The sequence below is a fragment of the Ceratina calcarata genome, unplaced genomic scaffold, assembly GCF_001652005.2.
Source record: "Ceratina calcarata isolate Rehan_Ccalc_2016 unplaced genomic scaffold, ASM165200v1 scaffold154.2, whole genome shotgun sequence".
Taxonomy (NCBI): Eukaryota; Metazoa; Arthropoda; class Insecta; order Hymenoptera; family Apidae; genus Ceratina; species Ceratina calcarata.
Genome location: NW_017136637.1, coordinates 187,784 through 209,627, shown reverse-complemented (window position 1 = coordinate 209,627; position 21,844 = coordinate 187,784). Strand labels below are relative to the sequence as shown.

Sequence of the window (21,844 nt, the reverse complement as noted above, 5' to 3'; positions counted from 1 at the left end):
ATATTACGATAATACATGTGACCGGCAACTGGTTCGATGTACATAATTTATCTCGTTATCATACATATTGTAAGATTTGAGAAATTTCGACCGCAACATCGTCCGTTGAGGATTAAGTGTATATAACGTGAAACTCATGATTCTCGTCATTATATATGTTTCATGTATACACATGTATAATGTATGTACATAGCGTGCATACGCCATACATAGTACTATAGATACGAATATATAGAAAACTTGCCTTCGGGCCGCTACCGCGCCCCTTGATAATGAGACTTTTGACGAAACCGCGGGTTCGTAAAGTTTACGATACGTCGGTGCGCGCGAGGTGAATGCATTGGGTGAACATAACCGATCGAGTGATCCCACCAATCGAGTGATCCCACATTTCTGACATACACGCAAGCGTAACAAGTGAAAGGTATCGTCCGTGAGGGATCTCGATCGACTGTGTCTGTCGCATCGTCGTCGTCGTCGTCGTCGTCGCATATGACGCATTCAGTCGTGTTGAGGGTGTGAGGGTGCTGAGAGGGATTCGTCTGGTGAACTTTTCTTCAAAGATCAAACTCAGTTTTATACACAATAATGATGAAAACGGTTCTGTTGGTGGGAATCGTGTTAGCGGGCCTTTGTTCGAGCAGTAATGCCGACGATAAAAAAGGCCCAAAAGTCACAGATAAGGTGGGTAAAATTGATGGCGCCGCCAGTTTACTTGTGCCGTACACATCATATAGCCGATAAAGACGCGTTAACAAAGACTTTGTTTTCGAATAAAGACGAAAGTAATAATTAAAATCCTCGATCGTTGCACAGTGCTGTGCGATAGGTATTGTTCAATTTTTAAATGGATCAAATCCGCCCATGCTTATTGTTCATTCTTTTTCATTTTTAACACCTGCTGCTGTGTGAGCCATGCGGGGCGATGCGACTGTGTTCAGTTTCGCTCACGTATACATGAATTTATTTCGCGTGATTATTTTCAAATTAAAAAAACCGTACGATATTGATATTGTCGTGCTGCGTAGGTATGGTTCGACGTGAGTATCGATGGGGAACCCGAAGGAAGAATCGAGATTGGGCTTTTCGGAAAGACCGTTCCGAAGACTGTCCAAAATTTCATTGAATTAGCCAAGAAACCCAAAGGAGAAGGATACAAAGGCAGTAAATTCCATAGAGTCATTCGTGAATTCATGATCCAAGGTGGAGATTTTACCAAGGGAGACGGAACTGGAGGTTTCATTCTTTTCATTTTACTGTTGGTTCGATGCGTCTCGCGGATTGTACTGTCGGTCAGCCGTTACGACGTTATACATCCTTTGTCATGGTCATTTCTATTTTCTAATTTCATGTGTCAGGACGTAGTATTTATGGAGCCCGTTTCGAGGACGAGAACTTCAAGTTGAAACATTACGGTGCTGGCTGGTTGTCCATGGCAAATGCTGGAAAAGACACTAATGGCTCGCAATTTTTCATTACTGTTAAGCAAACTCCATGGTTAGACGGTAGACACGTTGTATTTGGGAAAATCATCAAGGGAATGGTACGTAAAATTATTTCCCTCGGGTAATCTACACGATGTGACACATGTGTGTGTCTGTGTGACACTTTCATATTGCAGGATATAGTGAGAAAAATTGAAAATATAACTACCGACACGCGAGACAAGCCGACGAAAGATGTTGTGATCGTCGACTGTGGTGCAGAAGTGGTGGCAGAGCCATTCAGCGTATCGAAAGACGATGCTACCGATTAAGTCTCTATTAATTGTGACGAGAATTAATCGTTCACAACTGCTGTATATCGAAAGAGCTCGTCAAGATAACGCGGTATGGAAATTTTGTTACAAACAGATCGTTCGAACCTTTCCTTTTTGTAATTGCTCAGAATATTATGAATGTAATTACGTGAAGACGCGTGAAACTTTGAGAGAACAGAGAGATTATCGTTGAAGGATAAAGATCAAAACAAGAAGCATCCGATCGATAGAATTTTGCTGACTAGAAGCACAAAAAGGTAATACATAATTATGTTTTGTATAATCCATTGTTATCTTATTCCAACTTTTATAAATCCATGTATCAAAATGCAATAAATTTTATATACCTATATAATCACGTTTCACTTTGAAGCCTCTTTAAAGAGGCGCGTACGCTTCGTCGACTCGTCAAGAAAAATGAACGATTCTCTTACCCCCTTCCTATTCCTTAATAAAATCGTGCATAGGTACATTTTTTAAATGCTCACAACGACGACGACGACGACGACGACGACGACGACGACGATGACGCGATACACCATACTGTGTGCCAGTGTTGTCGATTATTCCTCATCGAGCCTTTCACTCACCCGCCCGCCCACCAACCAGTTACCACCACGCGCGACTCCTCTCTTATTCACTTCTATCGCACAATTAACCAGAGTTGAGAACAATTTATTAATACAATAAAGAATCCAGCTTCGTTCAATAGATACCGAGTAGGATCATTGGATAATAACTCGTCGTATTTATGCCAAGAATAGCATTCATGACGCTACGATCCTTTCAGATTCCTCATCCAATCGTTTGCCCTCGCCACCTGTACTTTTTAAGAATACACATTCCTTCACGTCACACGATGAGTTTGCGCCCGCGGTGAACGCGGACGACGCTTAACCACATGCAATATGCAAATGCAATATCGATTATGTAATCTCTACCACCAACCACTCGAATTTTTAATGGTAGTATGCTCTACGGTATGGTACGCTTCAGTATGCTCGTCCCTTTCAGTGTAGTCACGATTTTCTTCTTTTATTTTAAATTATTTTATATTGTATTAATGTCAGGTGGTGATTTCGAACGATATAAAAATCATGTTGCATCGTACATGTCTACTGCTGCAGTGACTGCAGTTGGCTGCAATGTGCCGCAGGCGATGCAAGCCAGCTGCGGACGTGATTCCAATTCTTCCCGATTCTTGCGTCGATTCTGTCAGTAACGGCCATATTAGCAATGAGCAGATGATAATTTTCACTTTGCAAGAATTGCTTAATATCGGAAGTAGTACATGGCAGTTTCACTTGAGAAGGTTCACTATTTTCTTTCGAGATGAGCAGCGTTCGATTTATTGGAGAGCAATTTGGATAAGGGCAAGGAAATTAAAATGTTTCACTTGCTGCTCAGTTATTTTTTTATAACCGGATTTATATTGCGCTGTAATTACACATATTATAAAAAGAAAGTTTATGTTTGTATTGGTAAAATGATTCAAACTTTTAAGTATTTAGCAGCATCGAATTCCTTTTTTTTCTGCAAAATTCAAATACAGCTTTCAAATATTGTATCTTCTTTTTCTTACGACTATTCTTATTGTGACTAGCATTAAGTTTAGATTTTTGATACGATAAGCACTTTAAAAACCTATTCCAAGCATCATCGCTAACAAAGTCTTTTCTATACATGTATTCTATCTTAGAACCATCCATGAAACGTATTCTTTTCCATGGAGGGATGTCTGCAAGTGAGTGTTTCCTGAAATTATAATTTAAATTGAAAATTAAAATATCATTACAGTAACAACTGAAACTTTCATGTGCACGTATGCATAAACAATACCCATTATTGTAAAAGAGAAATTATAACCTTTTTCTGTTGTTCAATTCATTATCTGTATCCGTACACGTTTCAGCCCCTTGATCTGCATTCTGTTGTAAATTTTCATTTTCGATCATACTGTTTTCTCCACTTTTTTCACTTTCGATAAAATTAATAACATTCCTTACTGCTGACTCTTCTATCACGTTTTCTGACGACAGATTAGACAAATTAGGAATATTTCTGTTTGGAATTGCTGTCAAAGAAAGCCTCCGTCTTATCGTGTATTTATGAAAGCCTGGAAATGATTCTTCGTCAAAATGTTCACTGCATATATAAGCAGTTTTGAAATTAGGAATTGTATCTAAATTAATTGCATCAAGCCACTCTTTCCTTAAGGATTCATTTGTAGGAAACCTGTATGTGACAAGAAATAATTTATAAATATTGCATTTTCAGTTTAAGATTTACACAAACTAAACGTTGCAAATAATACAGTACTTACATATGAAAAGTACGATTATCAGTTGAACTTGGCTTTGCTTTGCAAATAATACATTTTTTCACCATGTCGAATAAGTATGAAATATTGTATTTAAACTTTTCCTCAATCTCTTTGTTTCGAGTTGATTATAATGGATTATAAGGTAACTAATAACGGGATAAGACAATAACGCTCGCTCATGGGCTGTAACCAACATGGACCTAACCTAAAGAACGGAGCATTGTGGTGGTGCATTGTCGCGTGAGCGTGACCAAATTTTATATAGCTCAATAAAAAAAGACATAAGACGGAAAGGACATGATTATTATAAAATAGGAGGAAGGTTCTGCTCAAATCAAATATCACATTTTATTTCCTATTCGCATAAAAATATTTGTAGGAGCCAATAATTTCGTAAAAAATTTTATAAGCCTACGAGTTATTTCGTACGAAAAAAATTCGATTGAAAAATTCACATAGAAATGAGAAAACTCAGATTACCTATGTATGTACACAAAGAGCGTGAAAAATAAATTTTCAGCGAGGTAAGTTCCCCTACGTGCTACGTAAGCACGTTTCTTCGTAAGGACAAAGAAGAAGTGTGATTAAAAAGAAAGACACGTGAAAAAATGGACTCCTCCATATTCATTAATCACAAGCGCATTTTAGATGGAATTAGTGTAAAATGAAATGGTAGCTTTTGTATGATACAATAAATATTAAATTAATGGAGAAAGCGTATGATCGAAGATATTCATGGTCGACATTTTGTTCCTGTATAAAACAATTAAGAAACGCAATGAATCGTTGTACGCAACAGAGTTCGAAAAGTGTCGAGATTAATCAATATAATAAACTTAACATTGAAAGCTAACGAGATGATTTCACTGTCGACCAATCGTCAATTAAATATCATACTACCTATGCTGAATCCTTCCAGAGATTGATATGATAATTAACATGAATATCATTAGCAAAAGCAGTCTTTTCATCGCCACTAAACTTTATCAAATTAACAACTAACGTGTTAACGTATCAAAAATTGTTACTCTCCTTCATTCCCTTATACATATTTAAGATATCGCTGGAAGCGGAAAACATCATAATCATCTAGTAAGTATCTACGAGCAAATGTGAAATTTTCCTCTGGGAAATCCTTTTTCCACTCAAAATTTATTTCGATCGCATCCACGTATGAAATAATTTGCATAAAAAACACTTTTGTGTTTAGGAATTCATTCGTTGAAAATTTGACTAGTATTTGATATTTGTAAATTTTAGTTTAATTAAATTCTTTCTTCCTATACGATTTTCGATATTTTTCGTATTTAATATTTGAGTTGATTCTAGTGAGCAGAATGTTCTGAATGAATAAATTCCGATAGCCAGGACTTTACACTTTCTTCTTTTTCATTCATCAAGTAATTTATTTTTCACATTATAAATCTTACGAGAGTGATGAATTAGAAGCTTTCAAAATATCTCTGACATTGAGTTAAATGCCATACGAAAGGTTTGAAAACACATCCAAACTACTTGGAATCTTTTTCGCGCTTAATAACTTTTCAACAAAATAAGTTGCTAAACTCGAAATTGATCTTTTTGCATATTATTTGATGCGTAGATTCAAACAAAATAAATTTTTGAATAAAAACAGATTTCCCCGCAGAAAAAGTTTACCCACGGACAATCCTAACTTACTGCTATTATCAGAGAGACCATCGTCTCTTTCACGGAAATTCAGAATTGTTAATTGAAAAACAATTCTGATGTTCAGCAGCACCTCGAAATACATTTCACTACTTACTATGCATATCTATGACTCGTTATTACTAACTTTCTTTAGGAGGACAGTCCTCATTAAATCTAACGAAGATATTCCACGAAGCTCGATTCTTCAATATCTGTCCAACTTGTTCCAAACTTCTCGCAACTTTCTCTTCATTATTTTTAATAATAATGTAGCTTGCGTTTAGCGATCACTTCCTGGAATAGTCGTCTCTTAAACGGTGGATAATCGTTTCGAGGATGAACGGATTCCTCATAAGATCGTTGATGACTCTTAGTCTCCGGAAACGAGTTTCCTTTCGACTGTTTCTCGCGATACGTCGTGTCCCTGTTCACTTGGACCTCCTCGATGGAAGGCAATCGAGGATGTTTGAACTCTTCTACGTCCTCATCGCGAGGTAAAGGGCGTGTCGTATCTTCCGGAACCGGACGTCCGTCTGGATATACTCGAATAACCATTGGCCCAACCAGATAAGGTCCAGTATGCTCCGACGGCCGAATATAATCATGCACTACCATCGTTTCATCTGCTATGCCGTTTGTATCACTATCGCTGGTGGCTGGAAAAATAATAATACTAATTATAATAATATTATATTAGCATAAATATTAATTATACGTATTCGCATATGTGAGAAAATATGAAATTATTTTATCAAGTATCGAGACTATTAGACCCCGTTCAATTTTTTACCGTTTGATAAAAAGGTCTTGATTAACACTGAGATTTGAATGATTTAACAACAAGTTAACACTGATAATAAAGGAACACACGATTTTCAGAGAGAATTATTTAAATATTTTCCGCACGACTGATTTCTAAATACGTTCACGTAACACGTGTACATGATTTGAAAGTAATACTCTGCTGCTAGACGTGACCTCCGCTAGTAATGGTAATTCGACGTTCAATATTTTCATGTCAATCGGCAATACAATACTAAACAAGTACTTCCTACTTCCGTCAGCTTGTACTTGGACGCAACTTCTATAAGTACGCAAGGACTCTCAGAACTTACGTGCTGGAATGTAAACGATCGGGAGGAACGTCATCTACTTTTCTTTAAATCGAGGAGAACGTTCGATCACATTATGAGAACTCTTCCAACTCTTGAAGTAGAAACATTACATCTTATGTCTGATCACATATAATCTGATCCTTAAAATGATCGATCCATGTCTCGAGGATCATTACACAGAAAAATAGTTTATCTTTTATGGTATGCAGAAAAAGTAGAATGAACCGCGCGGTTGACTCGTTGAGATGATCAGGTGAAAGTGCAGTTATAAGGAGGCTGGTCAAATTGAAAACAAGCCGTTCTATTATCAAATGCGATCTCGTTCAGGCGAATAAAAAAAAAACTTTCTACTGGAACGTGCACGATTGAGAAGCGACTAAAACTTTCTCGCAGAGCTGTTTGTTTCGGGTCAAGTAAATAAAACGTCCGATCCCAACGACCCCCCCCGTTCCTATTTCATGGAGAGTCACGATACTTGGATTTTCACGGTTAATAGCGAAAGTCGAGCCGTATCGCTTCGAAGATCAGTAATGCGTTTAGCGCCGGGTCCCGTACTTATTCTTACTTACTTCCACATTTAATAAAAAAAATTACAGGTGACCTAGGTGATCATTTGGAAAAAGAAGTTTCACAAAATTAAATGCTATCTTAAAAGATTGCCAATGACAATCCTGTGGAGCTCATACGATTGGATACAAGTTTCTGTATACAGATGAAGATTATAGTTGATAAGCTTGACTGTATATATTTAAATCCAATAAGACAAGGATGGCTAATAAATATGTATAGTATACGTATACAAGTTTTTCTATTACAATTACTTTGTTTTAATTACTAGACAGCGAATGTTTATTTAAAATAAAACATTTAAGGTATCAGTTTAAAAGACGTGTTTCAGATAAACATTGAAATATCCATTCAGCTTTTGATATTCTGAATTGTTATTTTTGAATTACGCGGCATTTATCATTTTTGCACATTCAATAATCTTAAACATGAATAAAATCCGCTGCCTATTAATTACAAATTTTGAACACTAGGAATATATACATATATTTTTTTGTCAGGGACCCCGCTATATCTAGAGGCGACTGTGTCAGACATTTCTCAATTGATACGTGCTGTGATATACCTGCTAGTGCGTGTAACACGAGTTTCTTTAGTTTCCTTCAACGATCGGGACTTTCACTAACACGGAGCACTTAATAAAGTGGATCTATCCATTTAAACTTGAGTTGAACTTGACCGTTGGAGAAATTCATGCGGAACGAAACAATCAATAATATTTAAATCCCTTTTATTTGTTTTTAAATTACATACCCAATGAATCGGTACCTGTGGTAAAATAAGATCCATCGGATCCATGCCCGAGCCTTGTTGAAAATGTGTTCTTTATCATAGCATGCCAAACTGCGAGCACAGAAAACAAACGTAAAAAACATAGAAATTAGACACGTGTCCCACTAACCATATCAATTGCCCGATCAATATAAGAAAGCTTACTTATTTCTTTTGCACCTCGCTGATATGGATCCAATTTATCGAGAGCACTATCGTCCATGTTAGCCAAGTTTCGGAGTCCAGACACTAACAGATTTTTATTGCAATCGGGCATCGAGGAATCTCCACAAAATTGGGTGACCTGTTGGCTGAATACTCTGTACAAGTAGCTCATCTGAAATTAAACGTTTTATACGTTATATTTAAAGTAAAATCACCTTTATTATTAGTCGATCATCGCGAAAGCTGTTTTCCATTCCGCGCGGGGACAAATGCATTCAGCGCGCGTCCGGTGAAACTCAGCAATGTGTAACACGCGATATATCAGCCAAGACAGTTATAACAATGAAATATATATGCGTGTTGCGGCCTGTCGTACATCACGTATCGGGTTTTGATTGCGATACACGCCTTTTTTCTTCTTTTTTTTCGTCACGAGAAATTCTGCTCGTGCCCCCGTTCGTGGCTCTGTAAAACGTAATGACCGATGTCCACATACTTTTTGGCTCTATCTATGGCATCGCGATTACGCGAGTGATCAACCTTAGAATTTCTAATCACATTTCTGTAACGCGTCTTCTGTCATGGACCTCTTGGAAATTTCATGTTCACGACACACCGGATAAGTGCGTCTTCGATGTAAAAAGGTGCGTGTTAGCACATCTGCTTGTGCAACAACAACAATTACGCGTTCGTCATCAAGCGGAATAGTGTATTGTAGAATGTTTTCGGTAGAGGAAAAAATCTATCAGCTATTTTTACGTATGATGCGGCATGTGATTAGTATGAATCTTTACAAAGTTGCGTTGTCACGTATCTCAGGTCTACTGCACTATGCGATCGATGGATCATCGTGCTATTTCTAAAACTGTACGATTCCGGAAATAAGAGGAAGTCTAAGCTACATATGTATGGGCAACCCTTGGCAACTCCACTTCTTTTCTATCTGACTCTAATTACATTTTCATTTTGAATATTCCTTACTAAATAATATTTATAAATAAACACATTAAGCTTCGATTCATTATTTAACACTAAACAGTACATACTATACTTATATCTTTTACATTTGAGTACACACTCGTCTACGCAAACAAGATATCATCAAAGTATATGTGTAATACAATTAGAAAATGGAGAAAGTTTAATGGGGACAACTGCGTCCCATCGATGCAGGCTTCTTAAGGGAAGAAAGGATCTGAGCCCAAAGTCCACGCCAAAGCGATAGGGTCGTTCTAGCGACAAAGTCGAATAAATAAATGAAGTATTTTGTCGTTTTATTGATTTTTTAACGCCCACGTTCATACTTAATTCTTGCGCCAATCCTTATTCCGGTTATTAACCAGAATTTAATCTTACACATGGCTTATTTCGCTTATGATAAAAAAGGCTTGAGATAAAAAATTACGTCTTGGAAATTTTAATTAAAAATATATGGTAAGCGTTTCGAAGAAATCAATCTGATTGGCACAAACTGCGAGCGCAATTCGTGCTGTGGATATGGCAAATGTAGATAAAGAATACGTTCTTGAACTTCAACTTATGCGCGATTACTTTTACTAACACGCATTGCATTAAGTACGTGCGCCGCACGTAAGGCACTGAAATGATTTTCACGCTTTTTTCCTCTGACGAGAGATGTATGATTTGTCTCTATGGATGATCACTAGAGTACTTCAATTAATTACGCGTGTTTATAAGGTATGAAATTTATAATCAATTTTACATCGACTCTAATGAATTATCGTACACAGTGAGAGAACATTCAGGAATGTATTCAATATCTTTATTTACTGATAAACTATATCTTACTTTATGTCGTTGAGAAGCATACATATAATAAACATCATACGAGCAAAGGGATCATAAGATCAACTTTTGTTCTATTATTGCCAGAGACGTGTGTAATGTATTTTACCACATAACGTTTTATTTGCCATAAATATACAAATGTATAATATGCAGTTTTCAATACCATTTTCTACGTGTCGTGTTGCAAATAAACAATTTTATAGAAATTTAATTAAATAAGTAACGTTATAGTTGCTCCTATTTACGCACAAACAAATCTGCATCTATTTTTGGCACCAATGTATGGATTTTCATTTCAGATATGGCGTCATTTACGACATAAATTACATTTAATTGTAAGATACGCGAGTAAAAGAAAAAAACAGTTGTCGAGGTACTTTTAATAGTAGGCGGTGTCATTACACGTATTCAAAAATAGAAAAAAAATAATAACGCAAGAAGAAGGGCATACTTAATGGTATGAGAAAAGTCAACGTCCGATGCACGCTCGCTCGCGCAACTTCACTCGACCGGACTGCATAAATGCGCGGGGAAGAGAATTTTCATCGAACGCACTCGATTGTTCGGTGAAAGTTTGCTATTGTACATAGATAAGTATCACGTTCTAGTCGCAAGCTTTACCTTATTCAGAAAAAGCTAACCTATGTCTATGAAGAAGGGTATGAAGGCTCTTTGAGGTACCCCGTCCCTATACTTAATAAAATAATTTTATATCTCCTTACGTTATTTCATTCCATCATTCTTCATCTCTACTTCAATCGTTATCTCAGCACACGACTTATTACTACTACTTGAAAAATATTTTTCTATATGCGCATCTGTATGCGCATATTAAAAATAATGACAAATATTTATGTTATGTTGTGTTTGTTCTTAATATACTATAAATTGACAAAATAGTGTACATAACTAATATAATAATAATCATATTCCTGTGATCTAATAAAAAACACTATTGAGACGCTAAACGTATGCAAATATTGATGTCGAAAGATACTCGGTTCGGTATTCAACTATTCTACCGGAAGCAGAAGAAACAGTCTGGGGTTAAGCAATACGAATCAAAATTCCTAATGCATATTCGATCACATAATATGCATTAACGCCGCCATCGTGATTTAAATTATTTTAAATAAGAAACTGGAGACAGAATCATGGGCATGGAATTCTCTGTCACGATTTACATACACGTATTTTGGAATACATTTATAATTTATAGCCGAGTATAAGAAACAATCCTTACTTTCTCATCCCTTGAAAGAAACTCCCACATAGGTATCGCGGAAGCAGCGACACTCAGGGCATGACATCCGAGTATCAAGACAACAGCAAGTGGCACAAAAGTTCTCAAGTTCCTCTTCATAATTGCTGTTTCACTTTGCTCGAGCAATTATCGCCAACACCTTTCCCGTTTACAGATAATCTAAAGGATTGAGTACTTCACACAAATACTATCAATTAAGAAACTAATATTTGCGCCTATTCAGGCGTGATGCCAAGCTAAAAATTGCTCTAATTGTACAAGTATTAAAATGCAGAGGCTTGGTAAAGTTCACGTGGACTCGGGCGAGTGGAAACGATAGAACAACCCACTCTTGCCGAACGATCTCTGCAAACTGGCTAGATTTTCTCCGTTCCTTGGTTATATTGTTCGTTCGATGCCACTCGTGCCACATGCCAGTGACGTCTACGAAATCCCAGTCTCCCCACTGCTGCTTTCAGGAACAGAATCCACACTGGCCACTGGTATTTACACACTCTCCACCCAATTACCAAAAACTTTCGTGAGAAAAAAAAACATTGTTTTTCTCCTAATCCTAATTATAACACAATGAGAGAAACTACTATGGCTTGGTGATACGAATACACTCACTCATAAATATTCGCAGGCTAGAGTATAGTTGGAAAATTGTCGGTTCATATCGTTAATTATAATCCATTTGTCGAATTTATTCTTATTGAATCGATTAATGCACTTCCTCCACTACACATGTGTATGTATACGAATGTAAACTGAATGCAATCGATGAGGAAGAAGAAAAATATATAAATTCCGGGTGAATTCATCGGTTTAGTAGATCCTGTTCACACAGAATTTAAAAACTCTAGGAATTTTTTCAATTAGATATCAATACTTCTCGTACGTTGGGACCGTAGATATCCCTATACTTAATAAAATAATTTTATATCTCCTTACGTTATTTCATTCCATCATTCTTCATCTCTACTTCAATCGTTATCTCAGCACACGACTTATTACTACTACTTGAAAAATATTTTTCTATATGCGCATCTGTATGCGCATATTAAAAATAATGACAAATATTTATGTTATGTTGTGTTTGTTCTTAATATACTATAAATTGACAAAATAGTGTACATAACTAATATAATAATAATCATATTCCTGTGATCTAATAAAAAACACTATTGAGACGCTAAACGTATGCAAATATTGATGTCGAAAGATACTCGGTTCGGTATTCAACTATTCTACCGGAAGCAGAAGAAACAGTCTGGGGTTAAGCAATACGAATCAAAATTCCTAATGCATATTCGATCACATAATATGCATTAACGCCGCCATCGTGATTTAAATTATTTTAAATAAGAAACTGGAGACAGAATCATGGGCATGGAATTCTCTGTCACGATTTACATACACGTATTTTGGAATACATTTATAATTTATAGCCGAGTATAAGAAACAATCCTTACTTTCTCATCCCTTGAAAGAAACTCCCACATAGGTATCGCGGAAGCAGCGACACTCAGGGCATGACATCCGAGTATCAAGACAACAGCAAGTGGCACAAAAGTTCTCAAGTTCCTCTTCATAATTGCTGTTTCACTTTGCTCGAGCAATTATCGCCAACACCTTTCCCGTTTACAGATAATCTAAAGGATTGAGTACTTCACACAAATACTATCAATTAAGAAACTAATATTTGCGCCTATTCAGGCGTGATGCCAAGCTAAAAATTGCTCTAATTGTACAAGTATTAAAATGCAGAGGCTTGGTAAAGTTCACGTGGACTCGGGCGAGTGGAAACGATAGAACAACCCACTCTTGCCGAACGATCTCTGCAAACTGGCTAGATTTTCTCCGTTCCTTGGTTATATTGTTCGTTCGATGCCACTCGTGCCACATGCCAGTGACGTCTACGAAATCCCAGTCTCCCCACTGCTGCTTTCAGGAACAGAATCCACACTGGCCACTGGTATTTACACACTCTCCACCCAATTACCAAAAACTTTCGTGAGAAAAAAAAACATTGTTTTTCTCCTAATCCTAATTATAACACAATGAGAGAAACTACTATGGCTTGGTGATACGAATACACTCACTCATAAATATTCGCAGGCTAGAGTATAGTTGGAAAATTGTCGGTTCATATCGTTAATTATAATCCATTTGTCGAATTTATTCTTATTGAATCGATTAATGCACTTCCTCCACTACACATGTGTATGTATACGAATGTAAACTGAATGCAATCGATGAGGAAGAAGAAAAATATATAAATTCCGGGTGAATTCATCGGTTTAGTAGATCCTGTTCACACAGAATTTAAAAACTCTAGGAATTTTTTCAATTAGATATCAATACTTCTCGTACGTTGGGACCGTAGATAAAAATTGGAACAGTTCCCGATAGATATGAAACGTTATCAAGAAATTGGTAGTTTGTTAGATATAAGTAAAAGTAATGTCGCTGATATGATAAAAAGATAGATGAAAATTACTTAATTCACACGAAAATGTGTAGAATTATACGAAATTATACGAGATCGGAGTACGACCCAGATCGTTAGGAGTACATAGTATAACACTGGCCCGCAAGTACAGTACGGTTTACATAAAATATTAATATTATTAATAGCATTGTATAGAAGCACAAAGTTTTTTTTTTTTTTTTCTTAATAACAGGTATTAAGACTTGTACACAAAATGTAGACATAAAGATTACGCTAGGCGTCACGCCCAAACGTAATAAAAATACTAATAAATAAATAATAATTGTGTCTCCATTGGTTACGTTTAACGATCGAACCAAGTTACACGAATGTTGGAAAGCAGAATAAAAATTTGTAAATACACGTGTTCGTACGGAGCGAATTAAAGACAAGTTTGCATACGATAGGAAGTTTACGGAGTTCATTGCCAATCCTGCTCATCCGGTTCTCCCAGCTGAGTTAGGTCCTTAGAATTCCTTAAGACACTGTGAGTCCTTCACCAAAGATACGGACAGAAAGTAGAAAGTTATTGCAAAGAATGAAAACATAGAAAAATTTATTTGACTGTTTTAGAATTAAAACTATTTAATTGTAACCCTTGAAATGTCGATGACAATTCAACGGATCGGAGTAAAAAGTTGTGGGTCCATGCTATTTTGTATTTCAAAACATTTGTAATTCAGAACACGTTTTTTTAAAGTGTTTACTACAATCTGTTTTGCCACGAATACACCGAATACATGATTTATTTTTGCATAAAGAAAAAAGTATGCGGCCGTTCAAGGATCTACGTGACGTAGGTTAATGATCGAACTATAAATCAATATTCGTCGAGAAATTCCTCCCACTTGTGTTCCACGCCGTTTCGTAGAATCTGGACGTGAAAGAAAGTCAGAGGTACATCGGCAACATTACCATATCAATTAGCATTTTTAATTACGTGGCTCTTAGTTAAAATAATGTTTATACGACTCATTTGGGACAGTGTAATGTAATCAATAATCGTGACAAAAATATTTTACGTTCAGTATTAACAATGGGATCTTTCACGATGAAAATTGAAATTGAATAAACGCGCTTTCATAAGCTTTAATACAGCAGATTTTATGCATTCACACAAAAATTGTATCAGCAGTGAACGTAAAGAATGTTTGCCATGTTTAAAGTTCAAAGATATACAAAATATTAAAAGACGGCTGCTTATTAACAGTACAAATATAGTTTGTATAATAAAATGAATGTCTATTTAGAATTATTTTAAGGATGTATTGGTTATACAGTCAATCCGAAAAGTNGCTCGTTAACTATTGACGCTAGCGAAAAATTTTTACATGGAAATTGTAGATCTTGTCGTCCTCTACAAGAAAGATCTGATGCAATTTTTCCATAAGTCCAACGGTTTGGGAGTTATTGGGAAAAAACGAAAATTTCGCAAAATCTGAAGGGGTACCCCTTGGAAAAATCTCGGAAAAATCGAAAATTTTTTTTTTGTTGTTTATTATTAGCAATGTTCTTCCGACGTCTGATTTCTTTTTAAAAAATGCGTTTCTAACATCTAAATAAACTTTTGGGATTGACTGTATAGCCAATACATCCTTAACTGGTATCATGATTGTTTCGTTTTGCATAAAAATCCGCAGTCTATTTGTAAATGAATTGGCAACGATGCAGGTGCATGTCGCGGAATAAGGAACCTTGCATTATGCGCGCAGCTAAACGACGATAATGCGAATGGGTGTTTGTTACCGCAACCAACGTTCCATGTTATCTCGACTATCTCGTTGGATATCTAATGGTCAGCGTGCAGTCATTCGACTATTATGTAATTCGGATTCCACAAGAATAGGATCTACGTCTGGAGATCTCATACCACGAGACGAAAAATATTTTTACTTATGTTCAGCGTGAAACAAATTAATAATCAATGATGGATATGATGTTAAAAAGAAATTATGACATCATATTTGTGTGGAAAATCGGGCAAGTTTGGAAAACGATCACTCTGATTTTACTGTAAAATGTTCAGGCGAATGCCCACGAATGTGGAAGAGTGGTTTTCTCACTTTTTATCGTCCACCGTTATCGTACACAGTTACTGATCTGCAACCATTTTTCGGTTAGAAACGTGTTACACGTTACGCTCGTGCAACGCTAATGGAAGGCAGATTAAATTGCGAAAAGCAATTTGTTCACAGTCGAATGTCCTTAGAAGAATTGTATATGTATATACGCCGTGTTATACAGAAACACGGTGATTCGTTGACCAAGCGTGTTGTTCTACTTTCCAAGGCAATCGATCACGGCACGCGGTCGATAACTGTACGTTTACGGACTTTCTGCGACTTTGATCCATGAAAGTCTCTGAAATGCGAATGTAATTTACACGGTACGTTTTATAGAGCAGTGTGAACTGTACGTAAACTGGGTCAAGGAGTTTTATAATAAACCCTGAACGATTTTTAGCATGGTTAGTCATACGGTTCTACTGGTAATAATACAAGGTGGTTTAGGTGGCAAATTTTTTAATTGCCGCATTAATAATCAACGATGAAATTTCTGTAAATCTGACAATTGGCGTATTCTTTAATTAATAATTAAAATGGTTCAATGGTTAATTCGAATATTTTAATCGGTAATTAACCAAATACAAATAAGAAATGAAACATTAATTGCCAATTGATGTTGTTTGCTAGTACTTATATAATCCATCGTACATAAGCTTCTATGAAAGTATAATTTCACGTCGGTTAAAATGAAATACTATAGAGAATAATCCAACGATCTGAAACGGAGAGCGGGATGCACTGAGGTAGCGGACTGCAAGGTAGTGGCAGAGAGGAAAGCTTCCGCTTTTCATTGCTGCGATTGTACAGTCATCCGACATCGAGAGAATAAATTCATGGTGCGGAATTCGTTCCGGTCGACGTAATAGTTGCCGGATGCTCGACAAACAAGTTCTGCTGACGCCGCCGGTTTCGTATAATTTCACATTACAAAAACCAACGTGAAAACCACTTAAACTGTTACTCGTTACTCGATCAATCGATTTCGAACGTAGCAATTTTATACTGTTATGACCGATGAATCAACCGTTAATTTTACGAGGAACATGCCTGACGTACCCTACCTATCATAGAATATGTAATTGAATTTAGGTCCATAAAAATAGTTTACCACTGACGTTCTCGAATCTCATCAAGATTTCTCTTGGAAACTCGTAGTCTGCGTAGAAAATATTTTTAATCCGATATACAGTAGAACCTCCGTTATATCAACACCCACTATTCGCGAACATTCTATTGTATGAACCTCTACTGTTAGTTAAATATTCTGTTATATGTAAGAACAGTAAATTTTCTATTAGAAGACCACAGATTCCTTATCTCTGATATATATGGTTCATAAAAATTTAAACGATAAGCACAGAGAAAAATAAAAGCCGATATTTCGACTAACTAAACCGATTAATAAATTAGGCGTTACTAAAGTACTTACTGTAATACTCCGTAACTTTACTACGACTGTGCGTACAATGTGTATTTAAAAAAAAAATGTTAAGCGTTTAACGGCACAATGGCTAGGAAGTAAAGAAATAGTTAAGTAAGTTATGACTTGCCGTCGATAACTGTGTCGGCAAAATGATTATGTATCATTATGTATGCGAGAAATTTTTTAGCCCGTAGAATGACGTGAGAACGTGGCGCCAGTGAGGAATGCAGGACCACTGCCTACGGAACAATTCTGTATAGGATTGATTAACGAGTGTCGAAATACAACTGAAAATTCCTTAAGTTTGCCAGGTAGTCTTGGTATGGCAATTTGTTAGAGAATGAGTCGAATTTATCAAGCAGGAACCTTGTTCGAATAGGTATACATACATACTTCTTTACGAGAATATCCTATTCGGCCTTTGAAGGTTGTATCGCAGACTTCATGCAATAAATTATTTTCAAATGTATATCTAAACAGCTGAATACTTATACGACAAGAATCGGAACTACGCATAAAACAAGTTTTCACCCACTAGTGTAAAAATCAAAAAAACATTTTACGTATGGATGAAATAAAATTTTTTCTCCTTCCAAAACTGTGTAACAGTACTTATACATATATTTGATTATACAATGTGTTTAAAGAACCTACGCAAATTGAATATTTATTTAGTCTGAATCCAGGGAATTCCAGTATTTTAACATGAAATTTTATGAACGTCAAGCGAAATTTATGTATAATCAGTTTTGTTTCCATTTCTTAAGATTGATAACATGTTAGTAGCAATGTTACTTAATATTAATCTTCTACACTCAAGATAGATGAATTATTTTCAAATTTTACAGACCAAATCTGTACGACAGTATCTGTAATACAGACGAAGAATAACGAGTTATTTATAATAAATGTTTTTATACTTCCTTGAGCACTGGAGTACTGTGCCTGGGTCATTTCTGACCCATGAGTATGCGTTATTGAAATATCAGTGGGTTAAGCATGACCTGCGAGCACGCATTAGTGAAATATCGGTGTAGGTCAAGAATAATCCAGGCACAGTACTCCAATGCGTAACTTACTGTAAATAACTCGTTAATTATTGAGCGTATCGAGAAATGTTTCCAACAATAGTTGACAAGTAAAGTAGGTAATCACGGCACATACAATTCTTATTTGAAACTCTTTAACTTAGGTTCAATGAATAGTAAGTTATTTACAATAAACAGTTTTATGGCGTCAGGATACAGTATTAAAATGCATAAGCCAGCATAAAAACGTTTAAGAACAAACATCTCTTTTATTTCAATTTTAAAGATACTAGTCTTACATTGAGCTTCTGAGCCCTTCATATGCAAGTATGTACATAAATGCTATAGCTCGTATGTGCATCTCTGTAAATATAACAATGACGTCATCGGATGACGTCAGCGTTATGAACGTTTCTTTAACTGTCGCACAAATTCGTGCCTCTACGAATATACATATAGTATACTTTAGATACCTGTGTGCAATTTTATTTTACAAGTTATCTACACGTCCAAGTCTTCGCTGGCTTGAAAAAAATATTTAACAGCAGCTGAAAGATCATTTAATACGATTGTAACTTATTATCTATAAAAGAGACTTATTCGTGACGTTATACATATATGCAGGAATCATCAATAGAATCATCGCAATACAAGTCACATTACGATTATACAATGATAAGATAATTTTCATTTATATCGAGTGACATGAATCATGAATAAATATATATTTTATTATTTCAATATGAGAGATTCGAAACAATGGATCATCCTGCGATATTGGAAATAAAAACTTAAAGACAGGCACATGTCTTTTAAAAGTAATTGTACGTATGCATATACTTATTGTTAGTCATACAACTGTATCAATGTTTGTGGCTTGCACACTTTGTACTGTAAGCACACATATGCTTGACTGACTTATGACACTCTGTAAATACTACCCTGTATCGCAACAATTATAATATCAATATTCTTTTTTGTACTTGTTGAAATATGAATAACGAAACCGTTTCAATAGAACCACATGTGTTTCACGTGCATTAAATAATGTATCAATTTTTCCCTTTACTTATAAAACAAGAAATGATTATACCTAATCTAACCTGACCGAGCCATTCATCCGATTATTTGAGCAATTAATGCTGCATTAGAAGGGAGCGTTGTTTACGAACAAGTCCGATATTTAACTATTAATAACCACAAAATATTGAACATAGCGAACCGCGCGATGTTACGATCGTGCCGCCTAAATTAATGCATGTCAGTTGCAATTTATCGGCAATAAAATCAACGGAATATCGAATCGAGGAAAACGCGGGCTAGAGTATCGGACGTATGGGAGATGCATCGGGCCATCCATACACAAGCATCATTTACACACACCAACACCGACGTTAACACGGCACACGGACACGATTAGGCTTGGACGGGGCAAAGGGGAACCGCGTCGGCCATTTTGATCGTGACGCGCAGCGCAGAGGTCCTGGTTTCCACCAGTGACGAAGCCACTGGAGTTTTGACGTGGCTGCTACGTACCTGCCCGTTTGCCCACTCCGATTGCAGCAAAGTTGGTGACGAGAAATACGTAACTGGTAAGTACCCAGCTGGAGAATAATAACAACCGGGCATGGACCACCGCACTTACGGTGCATCGAAAATATTGCCGAAACTACTAGCATTCGAATCCACGACCCCGATACAGTCAGTTTTACGTTTGCTATGGAATATACCGTAAAATATGGCGCCTTTCGGAAGATGTACGAATTTCTTGAAAAGGGCAACGAGGGTTACGTGACTGATTCTGACACCTCTTTCGATCCGGTAACAGTGACACGCCGTTTTATCGTCTGGTATAAACCCAGCAACGTTCGATTACTTTTCCTTCGTCATTTCTGGCCCTTGGATCGTGTACGAAACGCATCTTAAAGTGTTTATTGTTCTCGTATTATTTTTAGATCTGCTTATGTAAATGACGCAGTAACACCGCCGATCGCCGACTAGCGGGAAATTTAAAAGTTTCCCATGTACGAGACAATACTTATCTTTAATATGGAATTCGATTCGTGATTCGATTTTTAGTATGTCTGAGTAATTATTGGATAGAATACTGTACGTTTCTTCTTTCTACGCGTTTTCTCCAGAATTTTTATCTTTTATCACTTGATGATTTCATTATTGTTACATTGTTAAAATATTCTTTTCTTTTTTTTTTTATATCTTAGGGTGTGAGGTTCCCAGGCTATGGAAAGTATGGTTGAGGAAAATGGATCCGCTGTTGACCCATTGTCTACTGGCTCCCAAGGTGGTGATGCTGCGCCAGCAATAGCCACATCGGTACAATCTCTCAATAGAACACAGCAGCAAACTCATCATCTGGTAACTTCCACCAGCATTGTGCAACTGACACTACCTACGTCAGCAGCAACACAGGTATACAGGAGTAACTCCTGTGTATCTATGTCTGATATCATTTATTTGTCTGTCTTCCCTTCTATTTCAGAGCATGCATATATAATTGTTTATTTTTGCTTTTAATTATAGGTATCAATTAAATAGGCACTCCATGTGCATATTAAATCTTGCATAATGCTGGTTCGAATTAAGAAGCTAATATTGCAATTTAGTTTTCTTAATTGATTATTTACTTTCTCATTCGCTGATGCAATCAATCAAATTTTATGTCCGACGTAGTGGCGAAAACTTGCATATGCATGATAATACTCAGTTTTTATGTATCTCGTTGCTATATATAAATATTCATATCCATTTATTAAATATTATCTACTTTTACTACAACAAACAGTTTGTAACGAGTTTGTTTTGTTGATTGTAGGTACAATCTGTCATACAGCCTAATCAACAGTCAGTTATTCAGACTGCAACAAATGTTCAGCCTGTTGCTATTTCAAAAGGAAATGTTATACTTGTTAGTAACAAACCTAATTCTGTTATACAAACAGCCCAAGCAAGTTTGCAGACGCTACAGGTAAATTGAATATTAAGAAATACTAAGTTGAAAGGATAACAGGACGGTGCGCATATTAAACTGTATGATATTATTATTGTAACAGGTAGTTGAAACTGGTAGTGATGACAGTTTCTCAGATTCTGAAGAGTCTTCGGAGCAAAGAGGAGGTATTCTCACCAGAAGACCGTCTTACAAGAAAATTCTCAATGATCTTGGCGGTGGCGAAATTACAGGTATGATCAAATCATCATACTAGAACCTTCGTCATGTGAACAGTATTTTTTCTTATAATACCGTTTGTTAATATACGAGCTGTTTGTACACGTTTAGGAGCTAGCACATAGCTAGAACCAATTCGATTTCTTTTAAACTAATAGTTTTTATGAAAAAGGTTTCAAATAAAAGCTGTATGATATCAATCATGTTTAGTGTACATACCAAG

At 36.2% G+C, this 21,844-nt stretch overlaps 3 protein-coding genes and 1 pseudogene across 25 annotated transcripts in view; 2 read left to right on the top strand and 2 right to left on the bottom strand.

Moving 5' to 3' along the window:
- Positions 1–293: 293 nt before the first annotated feature.
- On the top strand, positions 294–2,111 carry Ppib (peptidylprolyl isomerase B (cyclophilin B)). Its single transcript, XM_018036958.2, has 4 exons — positions 294–684; positions 1,029–1,236; positions 1,359–1,543; positions 1,622–2,111. Exons 1-4 carry the CDS (start codon positions 589–591, stop codon positions 1,754–1,756), a joined length of 624 nt encoding a protein of 207 aa, XP_017892447.1. The 5' UTR covers positions 294–588; the 3' UTR covers positions 1,757–2,111.
- A 968-nt stretch (positions 2,112–3,079) lies between these two features.
- Positions 3,080–4,168, bottom strand: LOC108632452 (uncharacterized; annotated as a pseudogene).
- On the bottom strand, positions 4,154–15,111 carry Reg-5 (Rhythmically expressed gene 5). Of its 4 annotated transcripts, none has more exons than XM_018037058.2 (4): positions 12,899–15,111; positions 8,372–8,543; positions 8,189–8,278; positions 4,154–6,409 (listed from the first exon to the last, which is right to left on the bottom strand). In XM_018037058.2, the coding sequence occupies exons 1-4, from the start codon at positions 13,016–13,018 to the stop codon at positions 6,012–6,014; spliced, it is 780 nt and encodes a 259-aa protein (XP_017892547.1). In that variant the 5' UTR covers positions 13,019–15,111; the 3' UTR covers positions 4,154–6,011. The 4 variants fall into 4 exon arrangements, with proteins under 4 accessions (XP_017892547.1, XP_017892548.1, XP_017892546.1 ...); XM_018037059.2 differs by lacking the exon at positions 12,899–15,111 and adding an exon at positions 11,424–12,311 and having other exon boundaries at positions 8,204–8,278; XM_018037057.2 differs by lacking the exon at positions 12,899–15,111 and adding an exon at positions 11,424–12,307 and having other exon boundaries at positions 4,351–6,409.
- Positions 15,112–19,924: 4,813 nt separating this feature from the next.
- CrebB (Cyclic-AMP response element binding protein B) overlaps positions 19,925–21,844 on the top strand; it is a 6,940-nt gene continuing 5,020 nt past the window's right edge. For 4 of the 20 annotated variants that reach the window (XM_026819661.1, XM_026819659.1, XM_026819657.1 and 1 more), the window contains exons 1-4: positions 19,926–20,026; positions 20,657–20,864; positions 21,268–21,420; positions 21,506–21,635. In XM_026819661.1, coding sequence (XP_026675462.1) covers positions 20,676–20,864; positions 21,268–21,420; positions 21,506–21,635 — 472 coding nt within the window. In that variant the 5' untranslated portion in view covers positions 19,926–20,026; positions 20,657–20,675. The other 16 variants (XM_026819665.1, XM_026819662.1, XM_026819658.1 and 13 more) reach the window with 11 other exon arrangements.